Source organism: Dermacentor variabilis, chromosome 6, assembly GCF_050947875.1.
Source record: "Dermacentor variabilis isolate Ectoservices chromosome 6, ASM5094787v1, whole genome shotgun sequence".
Lineage (NCBI taxonomy): Eukaryota > Metazoa > Arthropoda > Arachnida > Ixodida > Ixodidae > Dermacentor > Dermacentor variabilis.
The window spans coordinates 43,646,705-43,667,742 of record NC_134573.1 but is presented as its reverse complement, the minus strand read 5'-3'; the positions used below and the strand labels follow the sequence as shown (position 1 = coordinate 43,667,742).

At 49.5% G+C, this 21,038-nt stretch overlaps 1 protein-coding gene across 1 annotated transcript in view; it reads right to left on the bottom strand.

Moving 5' to 3' along the window:
* LOC142584766 (uncharacterized) overlaps positions 1-18,553 on the bottom strand; it is a 131,665-nt gene extending 113,112 nt beyond the window's left edge. The window contains exon 1 of the mRNA XM_075695002.1: positions 18,151-18,553. Coding sequence (XP_075551117.1) covers positions 18,151-18,390 — 240 coding nt within the window. The 5' untranslated portion in view covers positions 18,391-18,553. The remainder of the gene's footprint in view (positions 1-18,150) is intronic.
* Between the last annotated feature and the right edge of the window lie 2,485 nt (positions 18,554-21,038).

Here is a 21,038-nt window from a genome sequence, read left to right as displayed (position 1 = left end):
TGTTAGAAAAGATCTGGACAGAATCCTTATTTCTTTCCTTTCCACCGGCGTGTAGTAAGGCAAGCGGATCTTTCAACCTTTATATTTCGACAAAAGAAAAAGAAACCGACAGAACCCATCTCGCGATGGAATGTCGATGTTAACGCAATTAGCATCGAAACAACGTATAGCGACACACCACATTGAGAGAGCCGAAACGCATCATGCACGAGGCGCGCGCGTATGCAGACCTCTCTTAACCGAAGACGCTACGCCACCTGGCGACGCCACCGCGAAGTCCGCGCACGGCCCGTGCGAGATTGTCTAAACATATACATCGCGCGCTGTTGTGCCAGTACCACAAGCCCGGATTCCGAATCTGCAAGATGGAGAATTTTCCTGCGAGCGCCCTTTGGACAAACCCGGGGCTGCGCCGAAAGGCACAGCGCCCTAATTCTCCCTTGACAAGTCAAGATGCTGAGCCGTCAGGCAGTGGTGTCCTCCGGAGAAGCATCGGCGGGCAACATGTTCAAACGTGTCGCCAAGTGCCAGACAGCCCGGCGCCGTACCTCCCCTTCCCTGGAGGTCACCGCGCCCGCCAGTTTTGAACGGGGTGGCCAGCGTGGTCGCTGGTTGGACCCCTCCGACGAGCGTCGAGTGCTCACTTTGTATTGGGCCGTTTGAGTGACAATGGTTTCTGGGGGCTTATAAGCCGCGGCGCGCCGCCTGGAAAACCGGATCCGCCGACCCACCGGGAGCAGAGTGCCGCTCTCGACTGGAGTGAGATGTGTCACGCGTTTTCGCCGGACGTCGCCGTGCGAGAACAGTCGCGTTTGCTGTGAGCTCTCGGCCCCAGTGCCGATCCCTTCATGTCCTGTATAATGACCTGTATATAGTGTATAAAGTCCCTTTTGTTATTCTCACCGACGCCTGACTCGGAGTCTTCGCTACCAACGCTCTGTCACGAAACGGGTGACGAGCGCTACGGGACCACCTCAAAGTCGTAACAGTGGTGGCAGCGGTGGGATTGACCGGCATCAGCTACCTCGGCGCGGTGAGTGCCTGAAGTTTACCTCAAACACCAGACTTTCTCTGACACAGGTTATAGTAGCTTAGGGAAGGATTTGGTGTTGCATTGTGATAACCTTGTGTGTTTCAAGCCTAGTAAGAGTGTTTTGAAAACCAGGGGATGCTGAGGGGGTAAACAGGACAGTGTGTGAAATACTTGCATATGTCTTACTAGTAGCATTATAGTAGCGTACGGCAGGTATATTCAAAAAGGGTAAACAGCAGGAGGACAGTGTGACCGATGGAGAAGTACAAGGTGAAGGAACTTCTCGAAATTTGTGAGGAGTTGGGCATTGAGTTGGGCTCAACCAAAAGAAAGAATGCGATCCTTGAGGTCATGAGGACTGAGGACGTAACGGCTGAGGAAGCCGCAGAGGCCTTGGCGGGTATCAATGAACGTCGGGAAAGGGAGGAGAAGGAACGTTGCGAAGAGGAAAGGAAAGAAAAGGAACGTCGGGAGTGGCAGGCAGAAAAGGAACGTCGGGAGTTGCAGGCAGAAAAGGAACGTCGGGAGTTGCAGGCAGAAAGGGAACGTCGCGAGCACGAGCTTAAAATGAAAGAGTTGGAGACTCGAAACAGCTCGCCGGCGCCTAGTCTCACTTCTAATGTTCCGAGAATACGCGATCAACTTCCACCCTTTGTCGTCGGAGAGGATATGGCCAAATACCTCGTGAAATTTGAGCACGTGTGCGAACGGAATAGCATTGAGCGATCCCTCTGGGCACAGAATCTGTTAGCCTTGCTTCCTGGGGAGGCATCAGACGTAATAACTTGCTTATCGAAAGAGGCGTTTGAGAGCTACAGTGATGTGAAGGAAGCGCTACTGCGGAAGTACAAATTGTCGCCCGAAGCTTTCCGGCAGAGGTTCCGGTATGCAAAAAAGGGCAAGGAGTCGAATGTTGACTTCGCGTTTCGTCTAAAAGCCGGCCTGGTGGAATGGCTGAAGGGCGAAGAGGTTTACGACGACCGCGACAAAATCGTCGAATGCATCGCGTTGGAGCAGTTCTACCGTTGCATTGAAGAGGATGTCAGGCTCTGGCTGCAAGATAGGCTAAAGGAGGTTAAGCTAAACAAGGCAGCAGAGTTAGCGGAAGAGTATTACACCCGCCGCAGCTTGCACAGCAAGGCAGTGCGCGTAGAAAAAGCAGATAGGAGAGATGGGTTTTCCGGAAAGCCCGAAAAACGGAAATGTTACAATTGCAAAAAGCAAGGGCACATCGCTGCGAACTGCCCAGAGAAAGTTGCTTTTGCAACAAAACAGCGAAACGATACGACGCGTTCTTTTGAAACACGGAAACCATTCACCTGCTACAATTGCAAAAAGCAAGAGCACATCGCTGCAAGCTGCCCAGAGAGAATTGCTTTTGCAACAATACAGGAAACTCACAAAAACATACGTCTATTGGAGCCCTATGTGCAGGAAATTAAGATAAACGGTAAGAAGTGCCGAGCACTTCGGGACTCTGCAGCAACTATGGACGTTGTTCACCCGTCTTTCGTCTCCTCGAGTGATCTTACGGGAGAGTGCGCTAGGATACGGCAAGTGGCCGAGGAGGAGAGTGTCTGTTTACCGATCGCAACGGTTATCATTGAAGGAGAGTTTGGGAAACTTAACACCGAAGCCGCTGTGTCAGCCGCCCTCCCAGAGCACTTTTCCTACCTCTTCTCAAATAACTCGGAGCAGCTGCTGAAGGATCAGGGCAAATCATTCTTTGCCGACGTGGCGTACATGGCGCTCACGCGATCCAAAGCGCTCCCGCTGTCGAGGAAACTTGACTTTGCGTCGGTGAGCGAAAGGCGGTGCGGCACACGGACTGATCAAGGTAACTTGAGTGGCGAGCAGTCACGGGAGAGGCAGAGCTCGGAGGCTGGCCTAGGCGAGCGGGTCCTGGAAGTGAGTGGGAGTGACGCGTGCAGTGCTAGCCGCGATATAGACGCGACGCCGCAATTAGGCGACGCGGGCTCCACACTCGCTCCGGTTTCCGCCAGCTGGCAGGAGCAGGCGGCAGTTGAAAGAGAAACTCTGATTCGGGAGCAACAGGAAGACTGTTCACTAGCCGATCTGAGGAAGAGCGTCAAACGGGGAGTGGAAAAAAAGTGGGTTTCATTTGGCAAGGAATCTGGCTTATTGTACCGCCGCTACACGGATAAGCAGGGTCGCAAATATAAGCAGCTTCGGATTCCGCGAAAATATCGCCGGGAAAAATGAATGACCTCATTTGCTTCCTCAGTAGTATGTTTTCGGTCCAAGTGATTTCAAGGGGACCATTCTATTTGTCATTGTTATTGCTGATTATTAATTGTTCCTGATCTTTTGGTGTGTTGTTCATTTGAAAAAGGGTTGTTTGAGCCTTGTATACTAGATCGTACACCTGCCTCTTGTTGCAGCGGGAGAAAAAAGGGGGATAGCAATTCAGTTAGGTTGATTTGGATTATAGCCTTGTCTGGTGTTTGACGGGAGACAGAGGGCACTTGTTCGTGTTGGGTGTTGCCTTTTGCCGGTCGGTTTTGCAAGCTGCAGAACGACCAACCGGGACCAGTGGCGAGAAGCAAGGGCTTAGGAACGACCCGAGCGGAGCTGGTTGAGGTGCCTTGGCGACAACGCGGTGAGCCGAGCTCCTGTCCTGGCGAGTGGGACCTGGGCACGTGAAGTGACCTGGCGTCCCGACACTGGACGTAAACTTGGACGAGCCTGACGAACGTGCGCGCCTGGCATCCGAGCCACGTGGAGGCAGCTCGTCTTCCCGGCGCCTTATCTGAGGGCGGGGATGCTGTTGTGCCAGTACCACAAGCCCGGATTCCGAATCTGCAAGATGGAGAATTTTCCTGCGAGCGCCCTTTGGACAAACCCGGGGCTGCGCCGAAAGGCACAGCGCCCTAATTCTCCCTTGACAAGTCAAGATGCTGAGCCGTCAGGCAGTGGTGTCCTCCGGAGAAGCATCGGCGGGCAACATGTTCAAACGTGTCGCCAAGTGCCAGACAGCCCGGCGCCGTACCTCCCCTTCCCTGGAGGTCACCGCGCCCGCCAGTTTTGAACGGGGTGGCCAGCGTGGTCGCTGGTTGGACCCCTCCGACGAGCGTCGAGTGCTCACTTTGTATTGGGCCGTTTGAGTGACAATGGTTTCTGGGGGCTTATAAGCCGCGGCGCGCCGCCTGGAAAACCGGATCCGCCGACCCACCGGGAGCAGAGTGCCGCTCTCGACTGGAGTGAGATGTGTCACGCGTTTTCGCCGGACGTCGCCGTGCGAGAACAGTCGCGTTTGCTGTGAGCTCTCGGCCCCAGTGCCGATCCCTTCATGTCCTGTATAATGACCTGTATATAGTGTATAAAGTCCCTTTTGTTATTCTCACCGACGCCTGACTCGGAGTCTTCGCTACCAACGCTCTGTCACGAAACGGGTGACGAGCCCTACGGGACCACCTCAAAGTCGTAAGAGCGCTCTCAATTGCGCCCGGAACCGGATAAATTGAAAGGATCTTTTTTTTCTCTCATTGGAGAGCGGCGCACATGGCGTAAGAGAAGCACGCACGTGCCGCACCCACCACGGCAAGCACGTACAACCCGCAGCGTTCGCAAGCCGAGCTGTCACCGAAAGCGAGTACCGTGCGAGGCGCCACGCGTGCACGCGACGTTCGGCTTCGGGCGGCAACACGTCGACCGAGATGCGATTGATGCACGCGGGAAGCGCGTGAATCACAGGTAGCCCACCTTTCACTGCCTAAGGTCCTTCGGGCACGGTTCGGCGTGCTTTTGTTGCGGTTTTTATTTCCGCCCGGAAAATATGTTCGGTCCCTCCGGTGAATAACTTGTTTTCTTTTTTTTTTTCAAATGAACAGCGATCGAGCATTCGGCAACGGGTGTCCGCGCATGACGACTTCGCCTGGGTCCTTGCAACGGAGCGCATGCGGGCGCTCCGCTAAACTTGCTTTAGCTTAGCTTTTTCGGTTAAAACCAAATTCCCAACGGATATATATATATATATATATATATATATATATATATATATATATATATATATATATATATATATACACACACTTTGTTTTTGGTGAGTGATGTCTACGTGTACATCGAGGTCAACGACGCAGAGGAAACTCGAAGCGCTCATCGAAATGTGTTGCGTCAGTCTGCAGTCCATGGCATGCGGAGAAGCTGTTGGCGTATATGAGACCATCCTAACTTTACCATCACCGAAACCTATCGGCTGATTACGCGTCATAGGAACGACACCTGCCGGGAGCGTTAGATGAGCCGTGCGTGGCAGTCACGTCACCCCTTCGGACACTTCCGGCGATTTCACAAGCACCCACTGATGAAAGCGGGCTGCAGGAAGACGCTAAATTTGATTTGTTTAACGCGATTTGTTGAAGGCTGTGTTTGTGTTTGGATCGCGGAGAAGGCATGGATATTACCTTGCCGTCTGCTGAGCGCGAGATCGCGGCTTCAACACCGACCTCGGCGGCCACCTTCCGGTGGGGGCAAAACGCTAAAACGCTAGCGCACTTATGTTTAGGTGTTTGTTGCCTGAATGTACAAGGAACCTGAATGACCAGCGATATGTCAAAAAAAAAAAAAATTGGACATTCTGTCTCGGCTGCATATTCCGTCTCCTTGGACATACAATTTCAGACGCATTAGTTGGTCTCACATCGAGTGTATCTTCAACGTACGTACATTGTACAAGGAAAAAAAAAAGAAAAAAGAAGGGTGCTTAAAGAAAAGAACGATAGTTTGGATTTAGCATGGAACAGTGTGTAAGGTTAGCGGCAGCAAATAGCTCATCATTTGGAAACCAAAGATGGTACGCGAGTAGGGGATTTCCGAAGAATCAGTGGCTCGCGTGCTGTGTGGACAGGTGCATGGTGAGAAATGTGCTGGCTAGTGTTTTTTTGGCAAGTACGATATTCCTTCAATAAAATGGAATTAGAAATTTCCGACATTCGTTGTACATTATGGGCTTGGAAAATGGGTTTAGTGTGTGCATCACATGGAACAATTGTAATTATATATATATATATATATATATATATATATATATATATATATATATATATATATATATATATATATATAATATATATATATATATAATATATATATATATATATATATATATATATATATATATATATATATATATATATATATATATATATATATCCACAGCATTCTGCTCTAGTTTGTGTTCTAACTAAGTCCACTTCCGCTTATGGAATGCCATCTGTAACATGACATACACACTCCTTACCGACCCAGAGCACCCCACTCGGATGGGCAACAGCGTATCTCGTGACACCTGCCCTGACCTTACCTTCGTGCGCAATACTGGCCCAGTCGTTGCGCACGGGCCTTTAGAGGAGCACCTTGGTAGTGACCACTACATTGTGGCGACCACCTTGTCATTACGGGGTGCGCGCAGGCCCGAGCGAAATGTGCGTATAACGGATTGGGCGAAATTCAGGGAACATCGCCAGGACCCACCTGAGCGCCAAGGGGACGAACGCTGGCTTGACTCCCTCGCACAAAATCTAGAGGCCACCACGAGCACACTGCGCACCGCAACCGAGACACCAGACATAGACCCGCATTTACTTCATCTTTGTAACGCCCGCAGAGGGTTGACACGACGATGGAAACGACAACGCCTCAACCGCAAACTTAGGAAACGTATAGATCAAATCACACGGGAATCTCAGGAGTACGCAGAGATCCTTACGAGGAATAACTGGCGAGGATTTTGCGATCGCCTCTCAGGCACATTGAGCACAGCGAGAACGTGGTCGATTCTTCGCTCACTCACATATCCCACCACAACAAAGGGAAAAACATTTCAACAGCTGCACATCCTAATGCACGAGTAAAGCGACGATGTCTCGACACTCCGTAGAGAGCTAGAGAAGCATTTCATACCCACGGGCCCGCCGCCGCTGTACCCTGACTATCCTTATGTAGGTGAGTCGAACGAATTGCTTGATGCAGCCATCACATCTGACGAGGTGCGGGTGGTCCTACAAGACCTCCGCCGCAACACGGCACCGGGAGCCGACCACATCCGATTCGCCATCCTTCGTAACCTCAGTGACGCGGATATTAACCACCTCACCCATATCTTCAATGATTGCTGGCGCAAGGGCATGCTTCCCCAAGCATGGCGACACGCCGACATCACACTGATCCCGAAACCGGGCAAGCCTGTTAAGGTTGAAAACGTACGACCCATCTCCCTAACATCCTCCATTAAGCTCTTGGAGCATGTACTCTTGCGGCGTCTGCAGCCCTTCCTCGAAGAAAAATTATTCTTTTCTAACTCTCAATTCGGATATCGGGCTCATCTGTCTGCCAAAGATCTGCTTTTACAATTGCGGGAGGAAGTCATAGGACCTCCGTCGTCCGCCCAAATGAGAGCATTCATCGACTTAGACCTAAAAGGGGCATTCGATAATGTTTAACATGACCTATATCCTTCGCAATGTTGCACATTCACACAGTGGAATTCGCATGTACAACTATATCCGCGCATTTCTTCGAGATCGCACAGCCACCGTAGGGAATGGGACCGCATCGATCCGGTACGATTCGCCTTGTAGGACGTGGGACACCCCAGGGCTCAGTTCTTTACCCTACTCTATTCAATATCGCGCTCGCAGGGCTCCCCCGGCTACTCGACCAGATCCCTGATGTCGCCCACGCTATTTATGCGGACGACATTACTATCTGGGCGACACGGCGTTCTGACGGAGCCATCCAGGACCGACTGCAGCAAGCAGTCGATACAGTTTCCGAGTACGCGAGAAAATGCGGCTTAAGATGTGCTCCGCAAAAGTCGGAGCTCATAATCATTCGCCTCCGGAGCCGTTCCTCTACTCCCCCTATCACTGTGCCCGTGGATGGCACACCGATACCACAGGTTAATCGTGCTCGTATCCTCGGCCTACACGTCCAAGCGGATGGCAGGTCAAACTACACTGTTTCCCTTCTATCCAGACAGATTGAGCAAATTCTGGCCATGATCCGGAGGGTCTCCAAAAGGCGCTCGGGCCTTCGAGAAGAGGGCGTGCTGCGCTTGGTGAAGGCATGCGTGATCAGCAGCCTTACATACCATCTCCCATTCCAGCGGTTGACCCAAGCGCAGCAACTTCGTATAGACGCAATGATTCGCAAAGCGACGAAGCTGGCCCATGGTCTCCCGAATTATACTTCCACACACCGTCTGCTTAACTTAGGGATACATAACACACTAGGCGAGCTGCTAGATGCACATTGGGTGAGCGATCGCCAGCGCCTCCTACTCACTCCTACTGGCCGCCATCTTCTCACACGGCTAGGATACTCTGTCCCACCCCTTGAGTCTGAAACCCGTCCAACGATCTTGTCGTCAGCGATACGCCAAGCACTAAGTATTCATCCATTGCCACGAAATATGCACCCCGAGCATGACAAAGGGCGGCGCAAAGCCCGTGTACGATACATTGGCCGCATGCTTGCAAACATCCCGGAAACACATACTTTATACACGGACACATCACGCACTCAAGAGAGCTATACCTCGGTAGTTGGCACCGAATCCCTGAGAGAGACTGCTGCAATGCGCCGAACAAATGCCGCTTACGGAGAAATTATCGGTGTTGCTCTTGCAATTCGATACGTCATCCGCGTTCCTGAGGAAGTGTATATATTGACGGACTCGCAACAGGCATGCCGGGCGTTCCTATCAGGACATGGCATCCCGAGATCGGCGCACCAAATTCTCAAACAGATCCCGCAAAATACACCAACCACATCTCCCCGCATCCACTTACTCTGGACCCCTGGTCATACCTCGCTGCCGGGTAACGAACGCGCACATGCGGTTGCCCGAGAAATTTCCCTCCGGGCGACTCGGCGTGGTGAGGCGACTAGTTCAGAGTGGGGGGATCCCTTGCTCCGTTACAAAGACATACTCCGTCATTATACACGCATTCGTCGCACCCACGCCGCACCACCGCCGTCCTTCTCGCGGGAGGAAGCAGTGGCATTACGCCAGTTACAAACCGCAACTTTTCCTAATCTTGTGTCTCCCAATAAATTCCACCCACACTGTTATACAGATCGTTGCCCTGGCTGTGGCAGCTCGCCCGCAATCTTCCGCGTCACGATTGAGTGCACTGCAAACCTCTTTCCTCCCTTGCCAACTCTCCTTTATCCCCTCTGCAACAAAGAGCTGTGGGACGATGCCCTCCGCGACGGACCTCCCGAGGTCCTCCGAGCTGTGATACAACGGGCTCGAAACATCGCCGGAATCATCTTAGGGATCCTGGACTGAGGGTTCCTCCCACACTGCTCTCGCCATTCAAATATTATTAATAAAGATGTTTTACTCTCTCTCTCTCCCGCGGGATCGTATCCCAACCACGGCGGCCGCATTTCGATGGGGGCGAAATGCGAAAACACCCGTGTGCTTAGATTTAGGTGCACCTTAAAGAACCTCAGGTGGTCCAAATTTCCGGAGTCCCCCACTACGGCGTACCGCAGAATCAGAAAGTGGTTTTGGCACGTAAAACGCCATTAAAGAAAGTTCATTTCCGCTTTGATACCCCATACCGGAGAGCAATAACTTAGTGTAGATAAAAAGAGAGAATTATATAGTAGAGTTTCATGCTTTGCAGGAAGAGAGAACGCAAGCACGATAAGACACCTGCGGTATGCGGGAGAGTTTAGCGTGAGCAATCTCAGCCTGGCTGTTCCACAGCGTGTTTCCGTGAAAAATTACTCCCAAGCTTTTTCACTAGAGGTTCAATTTTAATAGTTTCTGCGCCAATCGCTATAGCAAGATTGCAATTCATGGCCTTATCTTTTGGGACGAAAGAGAAAAAGGGCACCACGTTAATTTTTTCGTTTTTTGTTTCTTTTTCTCTATTTTTTATGTTAGCACATACGTTGGCTAATTCTCCATTCAGAATCGGCAATGTACCGCTAACTGGAGACGCACACTATACTGGAAAACGTACAGCCACACTCTACCCTCAGTAGCAGGGCAGATCGTGCATTATGCATGCATTCCTGCGCAGGAAGGAGCTAAACTCCCGGCTGCGGGGGGTGCATCTCATTATAAATGCTGCATTACTTCACACCCTCTGTCTTCATCGTCGTACGCGTCCAAGGCTCTCGCCTTCCTTTCGTACCGCTCTAAATTCATCTCTATTCGTTACCTGCAAAATACACTAGCTAATACCACCGAGACAGAACACCATCTGGTCAGGTAAAAGCATCGTTAGTGTAGCAGGTCACTGACCTGTTATACTAACGCTTCTCTGGCGTCACGAAGGGCTAGCACGGGAATTTCAAGCAACGTCATTCGCGTTTGCGTCTTTGCTAGCGTACCGAGGTGCCACTCGCGACAGGACACGCGTTTGTTTTTTTTTTTTTTTTGCATTCCCGAAGCATGAGTCACCAATTCAGCTTTACAGAGCCCCTTTAAGCTCGCCTGCAGAGTTTTCAATAAGATGGAAAATTGGGAGCGTTCGTGAAACTTCATGGTAGCTACCACGTGACAGACACGGACAATACGGCGCCGACTAACAAATTAAGTTTATTGGAAGCAAACAACCAATATACAACACGCATCACATAACCCGCTCCCCCCCCCCCCCCCCCGGCACACGCGGATACACCAAGGATACACCATCACAAACAACGTTCACATCACAGAACGCGCATGTTTCGACGGTGACACACATGTCACGGCTGAATAACCAACGTAACAAATGACTGGACGGCACGAGGCAAGTCAGTGGCTTCACCACTGAATCGCCACCCAATAGGGCAACCTCGTTATCTCGCAGTGAAACGGGTGGCTGGCTAACACATACATAAGCCTTTCTTTCTAATGCGACAAGCCTCCATTGATTCGCGCGAGAGCTTTTCACAGTGTCTGAGAGCACAACAGAGCTTTCAAAAATCGGATGACAGACATCCATAGTCGTGACAACGCACATAAAGGCGCTCCCTTAGTACAATGTTCGCGCATCTTCCAGTCTGACCGATATGATGTAGCCCCCCCCCCCCAAAAGAAATCGAATAAACATTTCCCTCCCCCCCCCCCCAAAGGACAAAACTGCATGCCATGTTTCACTCAGAGTTTTACAGATAAGTTTACGAGCGCGTGGAGCAAAGAAAGTTGGGTGTAAGAGAATATTCGAAATTTCGAAAACAAATCGAATAGCACGGATTATTCGATTCGAATGTAAGGGATAGAAACACTTAATGGAGTCTGCGTGGAAAAAAAAAAAAAAAAGACCGACGCAAGTGGTGCTCGACTGTCTGCACGCTGCATGCTGGGGAGCAGCGCAATATATAGTCGCGAATGGAAACAATTTCTGGAGCGATTCCCGCATCGAGCAGGCAACCTCTGTTCCAATGACGACGCCTTCCTTTTAGCCTACGAATTTTTATTCGCGATAGGTGCGCTACAATTCATTATTTAGCCAGTCTCACCGCATTTTAATTCATTTAGCACTATATGTGGGGTATACCGCATTTGCATACTCGGCTCCTTTTTAAGTTAAGTGAAGTGCCGTTCACATGTACTTTGCTGCTTTCGTTCGCATGGTGCGCCAGATGTACGGCCTTTCTGAGCTTTTTGTTGTTGTTGTTGTTGTTCATTTCCAAGCTCTTCGGTTGACTGGACGCCAGCTGTGAACGGCATCATATGCTGCATCAAGACGGCAAGTTGGGCCAGTTGGTTGGGATTCATAGTAAGCTTCGTTACAGCGCAACACAAGACGGGGACAAAAGAAAAGATAAAACGACGACACGGCGCTGGCATTATATGCGTCAGATATTATGACTAAGCATCTGACTCACCGAGCGTACTTGATGCGTAACCTTATATTTTACTTCCGTTTAGAAATAACGAAATATTCGATGTTGGAAGGGCATTTCTCTCAAATATATCCGTATTCGACGCGATAAGGAAACATGGCTATTCAAACACAATTAGTAAAAACTCCCATCGCAGCGCTGCTGCTAAACACGACGAGAAAGGACCGTCACGTGAGTCGGTGCATTCTCACCGCACTCGACGCAGCTAGCAGGCCTATCCTGCCCCGTCGCACCTTTTCGTAACCGATATCGCTCCATCTGACCTTGACCGAGCCACTGAAGTATCCCGACATGTGGACCGTGAGAACGAGAATGACATATAAGAAAGCAAAAAAAAAATTATGTTTCATTGTATTTCTAAGTATGTACCTTCTAAAGTTAAAAAAACGAGAAAGCACAATCCCTGGATCTCACGTGACATCATTCATGCCAAACGTAAAGTCAAACGTCTGAAAAAATCAATGAAAATAGCACCTATACCTTCATCTCGAAGTAATCTTACTCTGGCTATCCAAGACATGAAATCTAAAATAAAGACAGCGAAGTCAAACTTTTACACAAACACACTTCAAGGATTTCTAAGAAATTCACCGAGCAAATTCTGGAACTACCTTAATCCTAAGGCATCAAGCGATCCCCAAGTGTCACCCGAAACTAGCAAACAAACCGCTAATTCACTAAATAACTACTTTTCTTCTATCTTCACATCTGACGATGGGAAACTACCCCAAATTGACATCACCGTTAACAGCACACTAAGCCCCCTCACCGTCACGGAGGCCGGAGTACTGAACCTTCTCCTAAACCTGGACACAAAAAAAGGGCCAGGCCCGGATAAAATACCCAACGCTTTCTTGAAACGATACGCAGAATGGATGACGAAGTACCTTTGTATAATATTTAACAAATCATTATCATCATCTGTTCTTCCACAGGACTGGAAATCCGCAAAAGTTGTCCCAATACATAAGTCAGGCTCCAAAGACGACCCGTCCAACTTTCGGCCGATTTCACTTACGAGTACCGTGTGCAAACTTCTAGAACACATCATACTAAAACACATAACCGTTTTCTTAGACCAGGAGAGTATCATATCACCATATCAACATGGCTTTCGCAGAGGCCTTTCTACAGTCACTCAACTACTGGAACTAACCCACGACATATCATTTAATATCGACCAACACAGACAAACAGACCTCATCCTACTCGATTTCTCGAAGGCATTTGATCGGGTATCACACAAAAAGCTCATAAGGAAACTTCAGGCTACATTAGGTACAGGCCCCATAATTGACTGGATTTGCGACTATCTTACTAACCGTACCCAGTTTGTGGAAGTGAATGGACAGATTTCCCAGACAGCCCGGGTAACATCGGGAGTCCCCCAAGGAAGCGTTCTGGCTCCCCTTTTATTTCTAATTTTTATTAATGACCTACCCGCAAAAATCACAGGAAACATTAGGCTATTTGCAGACGACTGCATCCTTTATCGAAATATTAACTCATATGATGACCATATAACATTAAACAACGACTTGAAAGCTGTGTCTAACTGGTGCGCCCACTGGCAGATGACCATCAATACTAAGAAATCTGCTGTTCTTTCAATCACCAGAAAAAAAAATAACTCGAGCTTTATGTATACCGTTAACGACGTGCCACTAATACGAGTTCATGAACACAAGTACCTCGGATTAACGTTAACACATGACTTCAGATGGAACTCCCATATAAATAATGTTACAGCAACTGCAATGAAACGCCTTTTCTTTCTTGGAAGACACCTCCGACTAGCACCACCCGATACAAAACTTCTTGCTTACAAAACTTTCGTCAGGTCAGTCCTTGAGTACGCAAATGTTATCTGGTTTCCACATACTAAACAACTAATTAAAAAACTAGAAGGTGTACAAAGGAAAGCTCTACGGTACATATACAATAAACATAAATTAACAGACTCGCCCACCGAACTACTTAACAAAGCCGGAATCCTAACAGTACAAAACCGAGCTGTACTAGCCCGTTCTAAACTTATGTACCAGCTGTTACACAACAAGCTTAAGATTGATACCTCTAGATACATCTCCAGAAATGAAACACGGCCAACGCGGCATAAGAACACACAAACACTCAATGAGCATTCTTTTCATACCGATTGCTTTAAGAATTCATTCTTTCCTTTAGCGATAAGAGAATGGAATCAACTGAGTGAATCCATTAGTAACAGCTCCTCATTAGATACATTTGCTAATTCAGTGGAAGAACACCTTCTTGCCTTACAGCTCTGACTTACATAGTCAGGTTTGTTACCGATCTTCATAGCCTAACACTTTAATCTATGAGTGTTCCTTTTGTATGATGCATCATACGCATGACTGCATACTGTTTGTCATGTTCATTAGGTATTGTATATCACAGGTGATTTCAGGTGTTTCTTTTTCTTTTTTCGTGTTTGGTTTCTTGTTTCCTCAGATTCTTCCTTGTTATAGTATATTGTACCCAAATATTGCATTTGTGATGAACTGCTTCATTCTTTTGTTTAGTGAAACTAAAACCTTTGCAATAACACACTTATGATTATATAATCTATATATACACTTGTTCGCAAATACTACCATATGTACTTGCCCTTCCTGTTATAATCCCATGAGGGATTGACAGTATGTGAAATAAATAAATAAATAAATAAATAGAACGAAACAAAGGCGGTCGTGAAGTATCGCCCGCGTTAATTGCGACCTTCGCGCCGTAAACGCAGCAGCTGTAAACGCGCGAATGCTTGCCGCCTCAAAAAGAAAGAAACAATAAAGCGTTTCGAACCATTGACAGAATGAGTCATCGCATGAACAGATCGCGCGGTCAGTTCGCCGCAGTCAGGCAACAGCGAGGGAAGCGCCCCGTCCACGTGCCGTCATTTTAGTCGTACATATATACCGTTATCGTCAATATCGCCTCCCCCCCCCCCCCCGTCCGGTCCCACTTATCAAAACAACGCGTGCCACCCAGAGTGTCTGAACGTGTCGTATGCGGATGACACAGTCTGTAGCATTCTGTCTAAACTGTGTTTTCGTTCATTTGGCTTGCTAATGAAAAGGCATTGCTAAAGAAAACGAAGGCAGAGCAACTCTCCCTCTCTCTATCTCGCTCTTTTAAATTTCCCACCGAAACTTCAGCGCCGGTGCGTCAGTGCGACGTCACAGATGCCACGGCTCCCCGCAGTGGGGCCACATCGGCACGGGAAACGTTCTTGAACGTCGCCATGGGCGGAGTCCCCGGTTCCGTTACAACGCAATGTACTGCTCTACCGATACGCATTTAACGAAGCCTGACAGACGGCACCAAAGTTCCTGATGCTGTGCAGTACCTGGGCTGGTGCAGAAACTTGGAAACAATGCCACCCGGGCTTTTTTTTTTTTTTTCATCTCTTCCGTATTACAACACGCTATCTATTCCTAGTAGTGGCCGTTCTACTGCAGAAACGCAGTTTACTAATTAACACAAATTAATATCACCTTCATTGAAAGGCGCCTTAAATATATGTATGCCAAGGCATCCCAGGGCGACTGAAGTCTGTTTTTGACACGCCACGTCTAAGCCATAGCACTAAACCACAGTTTTCGCTCAAACGTACGCGCACACCTACCAGCGCTTTCAAATATTGCTTGATTTGCTGGATCACAATCAATCAATGGCCACGAGAGCCATTGATTGAGAGTGTCTTCGATATGTGCCAACATCGAAGACAAGCTATGCAGTTAGGATATTTCGAGAAGCTCGAACGTCACCGATCTTTTAATGTGCAGCCGGAACACCTTCAACTAAACGCACTCGATGTTTCCCCGTCCATGATGGAAGAAAAAGGGAAAGCCACGGCAACCCTACTTTTGCAGCACCGTGGTGACATGGGTGCGGATAACGAAGTCGTACAGTTGCAATCACACAGGTGTTAACCTAAGAATGCGCTGGGAAATAAAACGCTGTTCAATTCAATGAGAAGGTATGCATGCGCCAACCGATTACGTCCGCTAATTTCTGTGACGTCACGACGGAGACGAAGATCTTTAAAATATGGGCAGATTTTAGGAATTCCATATGCTTTGGCGCACCAGGGCGATGCGGTTATGTGTGTGTGGCTTGCACTAAATCTTAGGTTGTCACCGGTTCACCGAACACGGTCAATCAACGGACGTCGTAATATCTCGGTTTGCTGTACCGTTCAGCTTTGATTCCTCGTGCGCCACTAATCCCCCCCCCCCCCCAGAAGACAAAGAAAAGATTAAAAAAAAAGTTCTTTCTTTCCTTTTTTCTCTTATCACTGGAGTTGCAACCGCAAGCTAATTTCTACTTCTCGCTAAATCTTTTCCATTTGCCCATTAAAACAATTTAAGAAATTAAATTATGGGGTTTTACGTGCCAAAACCACTTTCTGATCATGAGGGCCGCCGTAGTGGAGGACTCCGGAAATTTATACCAACTGGGGTTCTTTAATGTGCACCTAAATCTAAGTACACGGGTCTTTTCGCCCCCCTCGAAATGCAGCCGCCGTGGCCGGGGTTTGATCCCGCGACCTCGTGCTCAGCAGCCCAACACCATAGCCACTGAGCAACCACGGCGGGTTCAATAAATATATAATGTAATACTGGTATATATATATATATATATATATATATATATATATATATATATATACGAATAAAATTATGACACGTGGACGGGGGGCTTCCCTCGCTGTCGTCTGTCTTTCTTTTTTTTTTTTTTTTTTAAAGCCTTCCTCCAGATCTTCGATCTGCCATCTTCGAGATGCCTTGAACTAAACGTGTTCGCTGTTTTCACGTCCTTGATGGGAAAAAATGGGGAAAGCCACGCCAACCCCATCTAATTAACCTACGATTTCTGTGTTGCCCACTCGATACGTCCATAACATAAGCAGTCGACAAGCTGCGGAGGAAAGGCTCGACCGAGTAATCGGTGGTCGCTGCGACGACCGCTTGAGCGACCCGCAAGCACCACTGAGGTCGCGCGCCAACGCACTACTCGTCCAAACTTTTAAATCGGCAGCCGGGAATTCCGCGCGCGCCGACGCCAAAGGCCGAAGGAAACGCGCAGTTGGTCGTGCGCAAACGTCGTTGGTTCCCATGGTTCCGGTTCTTGACCAGATGCTAAACAACAACAACAACAAAAAAGACAAGGACTAGACCGACACACAACTTGCAGACAGGTTTCAGGAACTCGTCAATACGTAGACGTCGGCAGGCACACATGTAGAGCAGGAAAACGAAGAGAACTCGACAGGAGAAACAATTTCTCATTTCAAAACGAAACCTGACACATCCACAGTATACCCGATATCGTAAAATACACCAGTTGTTGCGCAATACGCCAACCGGCGACACGAATACATACAGCACACACTCGTCCCATTCACGTATTGCTCAAGCGCGCGTTGAAACACTGCTGCTTTCAGGATATGTTTCTTCATTCGCCGCTTCCCTTTACACTACTCGCATCAGAGAACGTCTGCTCGCAGTTCCCGCTCACTCATTTGGCTGGCCAGAGAGACAGGCGCTAATGCTCGCTAGTCGCAACAACGGATGTGTCGTTCGGACAGCCGCCAGGACATGGAAGAACGGCAGCGTACACAACCGGCCGCTTGTGCCCGAGGCGAGTCGGGTGGGAGAAAAGAAAGGCCATAAAATAACCCGCCCGTCCAAACAAACAACCGGCTCGCGGAGCGACCGCCGAGAGCGGCTACCGCGCAGAAACTGCCCAGTTTCCGTTTTCCTCCACGGAAACCGCAATAATTGAAAACTGTCCAGTGGGCGACGTGACGACGGTGGCGCGGGCATCTATCAGCGCGCCTTCCAGCCGCCGAAACCACTAAGCACAATGCGGACGGGATGGTACACTAACGAAATGCAAAAAACAAACACGGGCGCACAGACGCAATAAAGAAGACGAACAGCTTCGCGAGAGGTGCTTCACCGCTTCGGCCCACCTGTTTCTCCGAGTGGCAAAACGACCGCTCGTCCGGCGCGATACCGAACCACCGACTGTAACGGGTTTTAGCGATGCTCCAGCGTAAACGAGCGCTTATTATTATTGTTATTATGTTTTCCTTCGAGCAATCATCTCGACAGAGCCGTCGGTCGAACACCATTCGGATTTCGCAAGAACGCGTTGGTTCGAGGCGAGCAGCGCGGTAGGCGGGCCGGTGTTGACGTCCGGCTCGGGCCGCTCACCTTGGAAGCCTTGAGCGCCGACGGCTTGCTGGCCGTATCCACCCAGAGCTTGAGCCGCACGCTGTGGCCGGCGGCCGGCGGGTATCCTGTGGCGAGGCCCGGGTCGGGCGCGCTGTACACCGCATCGTCCACGCTCACGATCTCGGGCCGCACGTTGAAAAGGGTCCGGATGCGATCGAGGCAGCAGTGCAGCGCGTCCATGTCGCGCACATGCAGAACCACGTCGGCGCTGCATTCCATGGCGACGGCGGTGCGCGACGACGCATCCGTCGCGGCGATACACCGCCCCACCGCTCGGCTGATGGCTTTCGCGCACGCACCACTTCACCAGGGCCGAGCCGTCGGCGACGACGGGCAGCTCGCTGCCTGCCACCGGACCTTCATCGCTGTGACGCCATGTTGGCGAGGGGAAATGGCGTGGAGCGGAGTGCGTGGCGCGCGAACACGTAGGTGCACCCGTTGCACCTGCTGGAGGAGAACGCGCGCGCCGACGAGCCGCGACTCCGCGCACTGGCGCTGCACTCGCTCTCTCGACGAAGGAGTTGTACGAGGCGGCGATGGCTGGTACTGGGCGGAAAAGACGGCGGCGTGCAAGTAAATGCCGATGCCGAGGTGGAGCATGAAATACCCAATTAATCTTGACAGAGGAAGATATTTCGAGAGGAACTACTGTAGAACTATGCTAAAGGCGAAATTTTGACAAAGAAAACAGTATTCGCACTTCGGCAAGGAAGCAGAGAAACGCTTGACTATGACGCACCTCAGCCCCAAATGGACGAGTCGAGCACTGAGAATTCAGAAGCTTTAGAGAGCCAAGGCGATATTAATTCAGACTGCGGTGAATGGGTTCGAAAGGAGTTAGGGAAATGAAGAGAGTAGGAAGGGGGAGAGTTATTGATTTTATGGCAGGACGTCCAATCGGGGTGCGGCCAGGCTAATCTCTCCTGCATCACTCAAAGAATGTATCTCTGTCTCTCTCATAGGCGCATCTACCGGGGGGGGGGGTGCAAAGGGGCACTTGCCCCCCCTCCCATTGTGAGAAGTGGGGAGGGGACAAAGTATGTCATTTGCCCTCCCCTCCACTTTTGAAAGAGGGCACTGGCACATTCGACTTCAAAGCTGGAAATTCCATTAAAAAGAGCTCAAGCTAAATTTTCTTCCTTAGTAGAGTGACCACATAGGTAATGCTTTTCTTTACTACTGAGAAAAGGTTTATTGGCGGCTCCTAATGTAAAGGCACAGCAACCGGGAACGGCGAAGCAGCCCGAAGCACTGTCCAAACGGACGCCAGCAATCAACAGCGCGAGGCGAGACGAGCCGCGCGTTGGCGATGCGGCTGTGCCGCGAGGCGCGTCTTCTTCTTCACACTACATATACCCTTGCTTGGACAACGACAGTTGCCTTTCGTGCCTTCTCGGTACGCCCTGTAGGAGAAAAAGCGCGGGGTTCACCACACGCTCGCGTTGCGGATAACGTGTGACGCTGGGCAGTTCACGCCCCAACAAACTGTCCGCTTGCGCAACTTTCATCATGCCTAGATTTTTTGGGACCGCTATATCCGTGTTCGAAAACACAATCAGCTTGTCACATTTAATCTCCAGGTGAGCGGGAGTTCCGGATAAAGTTTTGTCACGTGGTAGTGACTGAAGAAAGTAGCCAAACTGAGAAAGACGAAACTAGCGTTTTATTGGGCGAACTAGTGCCCTCAAAAACAGACTACACTCAAAGAACGGCAACAGCGGCGAACATAGTCGGCGATCGTCGAAAATCTGATCAGCGGGTCAAGTGCGTCGGCTTTTATACATCCGTCGTGGAATGTTCCAGAGTAATCGCTGGGACCCGCGTGCCTTCCACAAGGTTCTACATTATTCGCGTCGCGAACGCATGCGATCAGACTATCTAAGGTTCGGTCACAGACAGCGGATGGAAGCATCGATAAAATTCCACAAACTTCCGATACATGCAGGCACGTCCTGCGCTGTACGATAACATTTGTTAGGCGGTGAAACGTGTCGGCCGATAAAGACAAAGAAGTACACGTTTCAATATTAGAGAGTTTTAGAATAGGGGCCCCAAACGTTTTGGGGCCCCAAAGAAATAGCGTCGAAGCCACTGCGCATGCGCAAGACGCAAACTGACTTTGGGTTTTGCGTTGGGAACGCTATTTCACCGATTTAGCGGGCGCCCAAATAGCGGCCCCAAAAGTTTTGCGTCGGCAAACATGGCGGCACCCATCGAAGCGACGGCTCTAGCCTAGCACCAAAGTGGGTTCGATTCGCGGTAACGCGTAAGGTTCGCAAGCTAGGAGAAGTGACTGCGGTTATCGCTTTCTCTCAACTAGCGTGTGTTATGAAGATTGACTCATTAGACGCCGCTAATTTTGAATTCGATTGTGGATTTTATGGCTCGTAGGCCTACCTAACACGGCTAAGCTTGGCTGGCGAAGGCTAGTAAAGTTGGTTTGCTCAGAACTAAGCGCAAATAATTGTTTGCTGCTAATAGAATAACCTCTAAATTGGAATTAAATGCGAATACACGAAATTCAAAATTATTATTCCTATCATAAAATGGTATATATTATTTAATTATTTCTAATAGCTTTTCTTTGACGCCGTAGTGGCACTGTCAGCGCAAGACGCTCTCCGCAGACGTAAAACCCTATTCTAAAGCTTTCCCTCCTACGTGCCCCAACGCTAACACCCGCAAAGCTCTTTGGGGCCCCAAACTATTGGGGCCCCTATTCTAAAACTCTCTATTATAATCAGCCGCGCCCAACGACTGGGCCGCTATCTTGTGCGCGTTCGAAAAGCCGACGTTCGGCTTCACTTCAAGCGATTGTACAGGCCGCGCCGATATCACGGCCTAGGCCAATCTAGGCCAATCGCGTG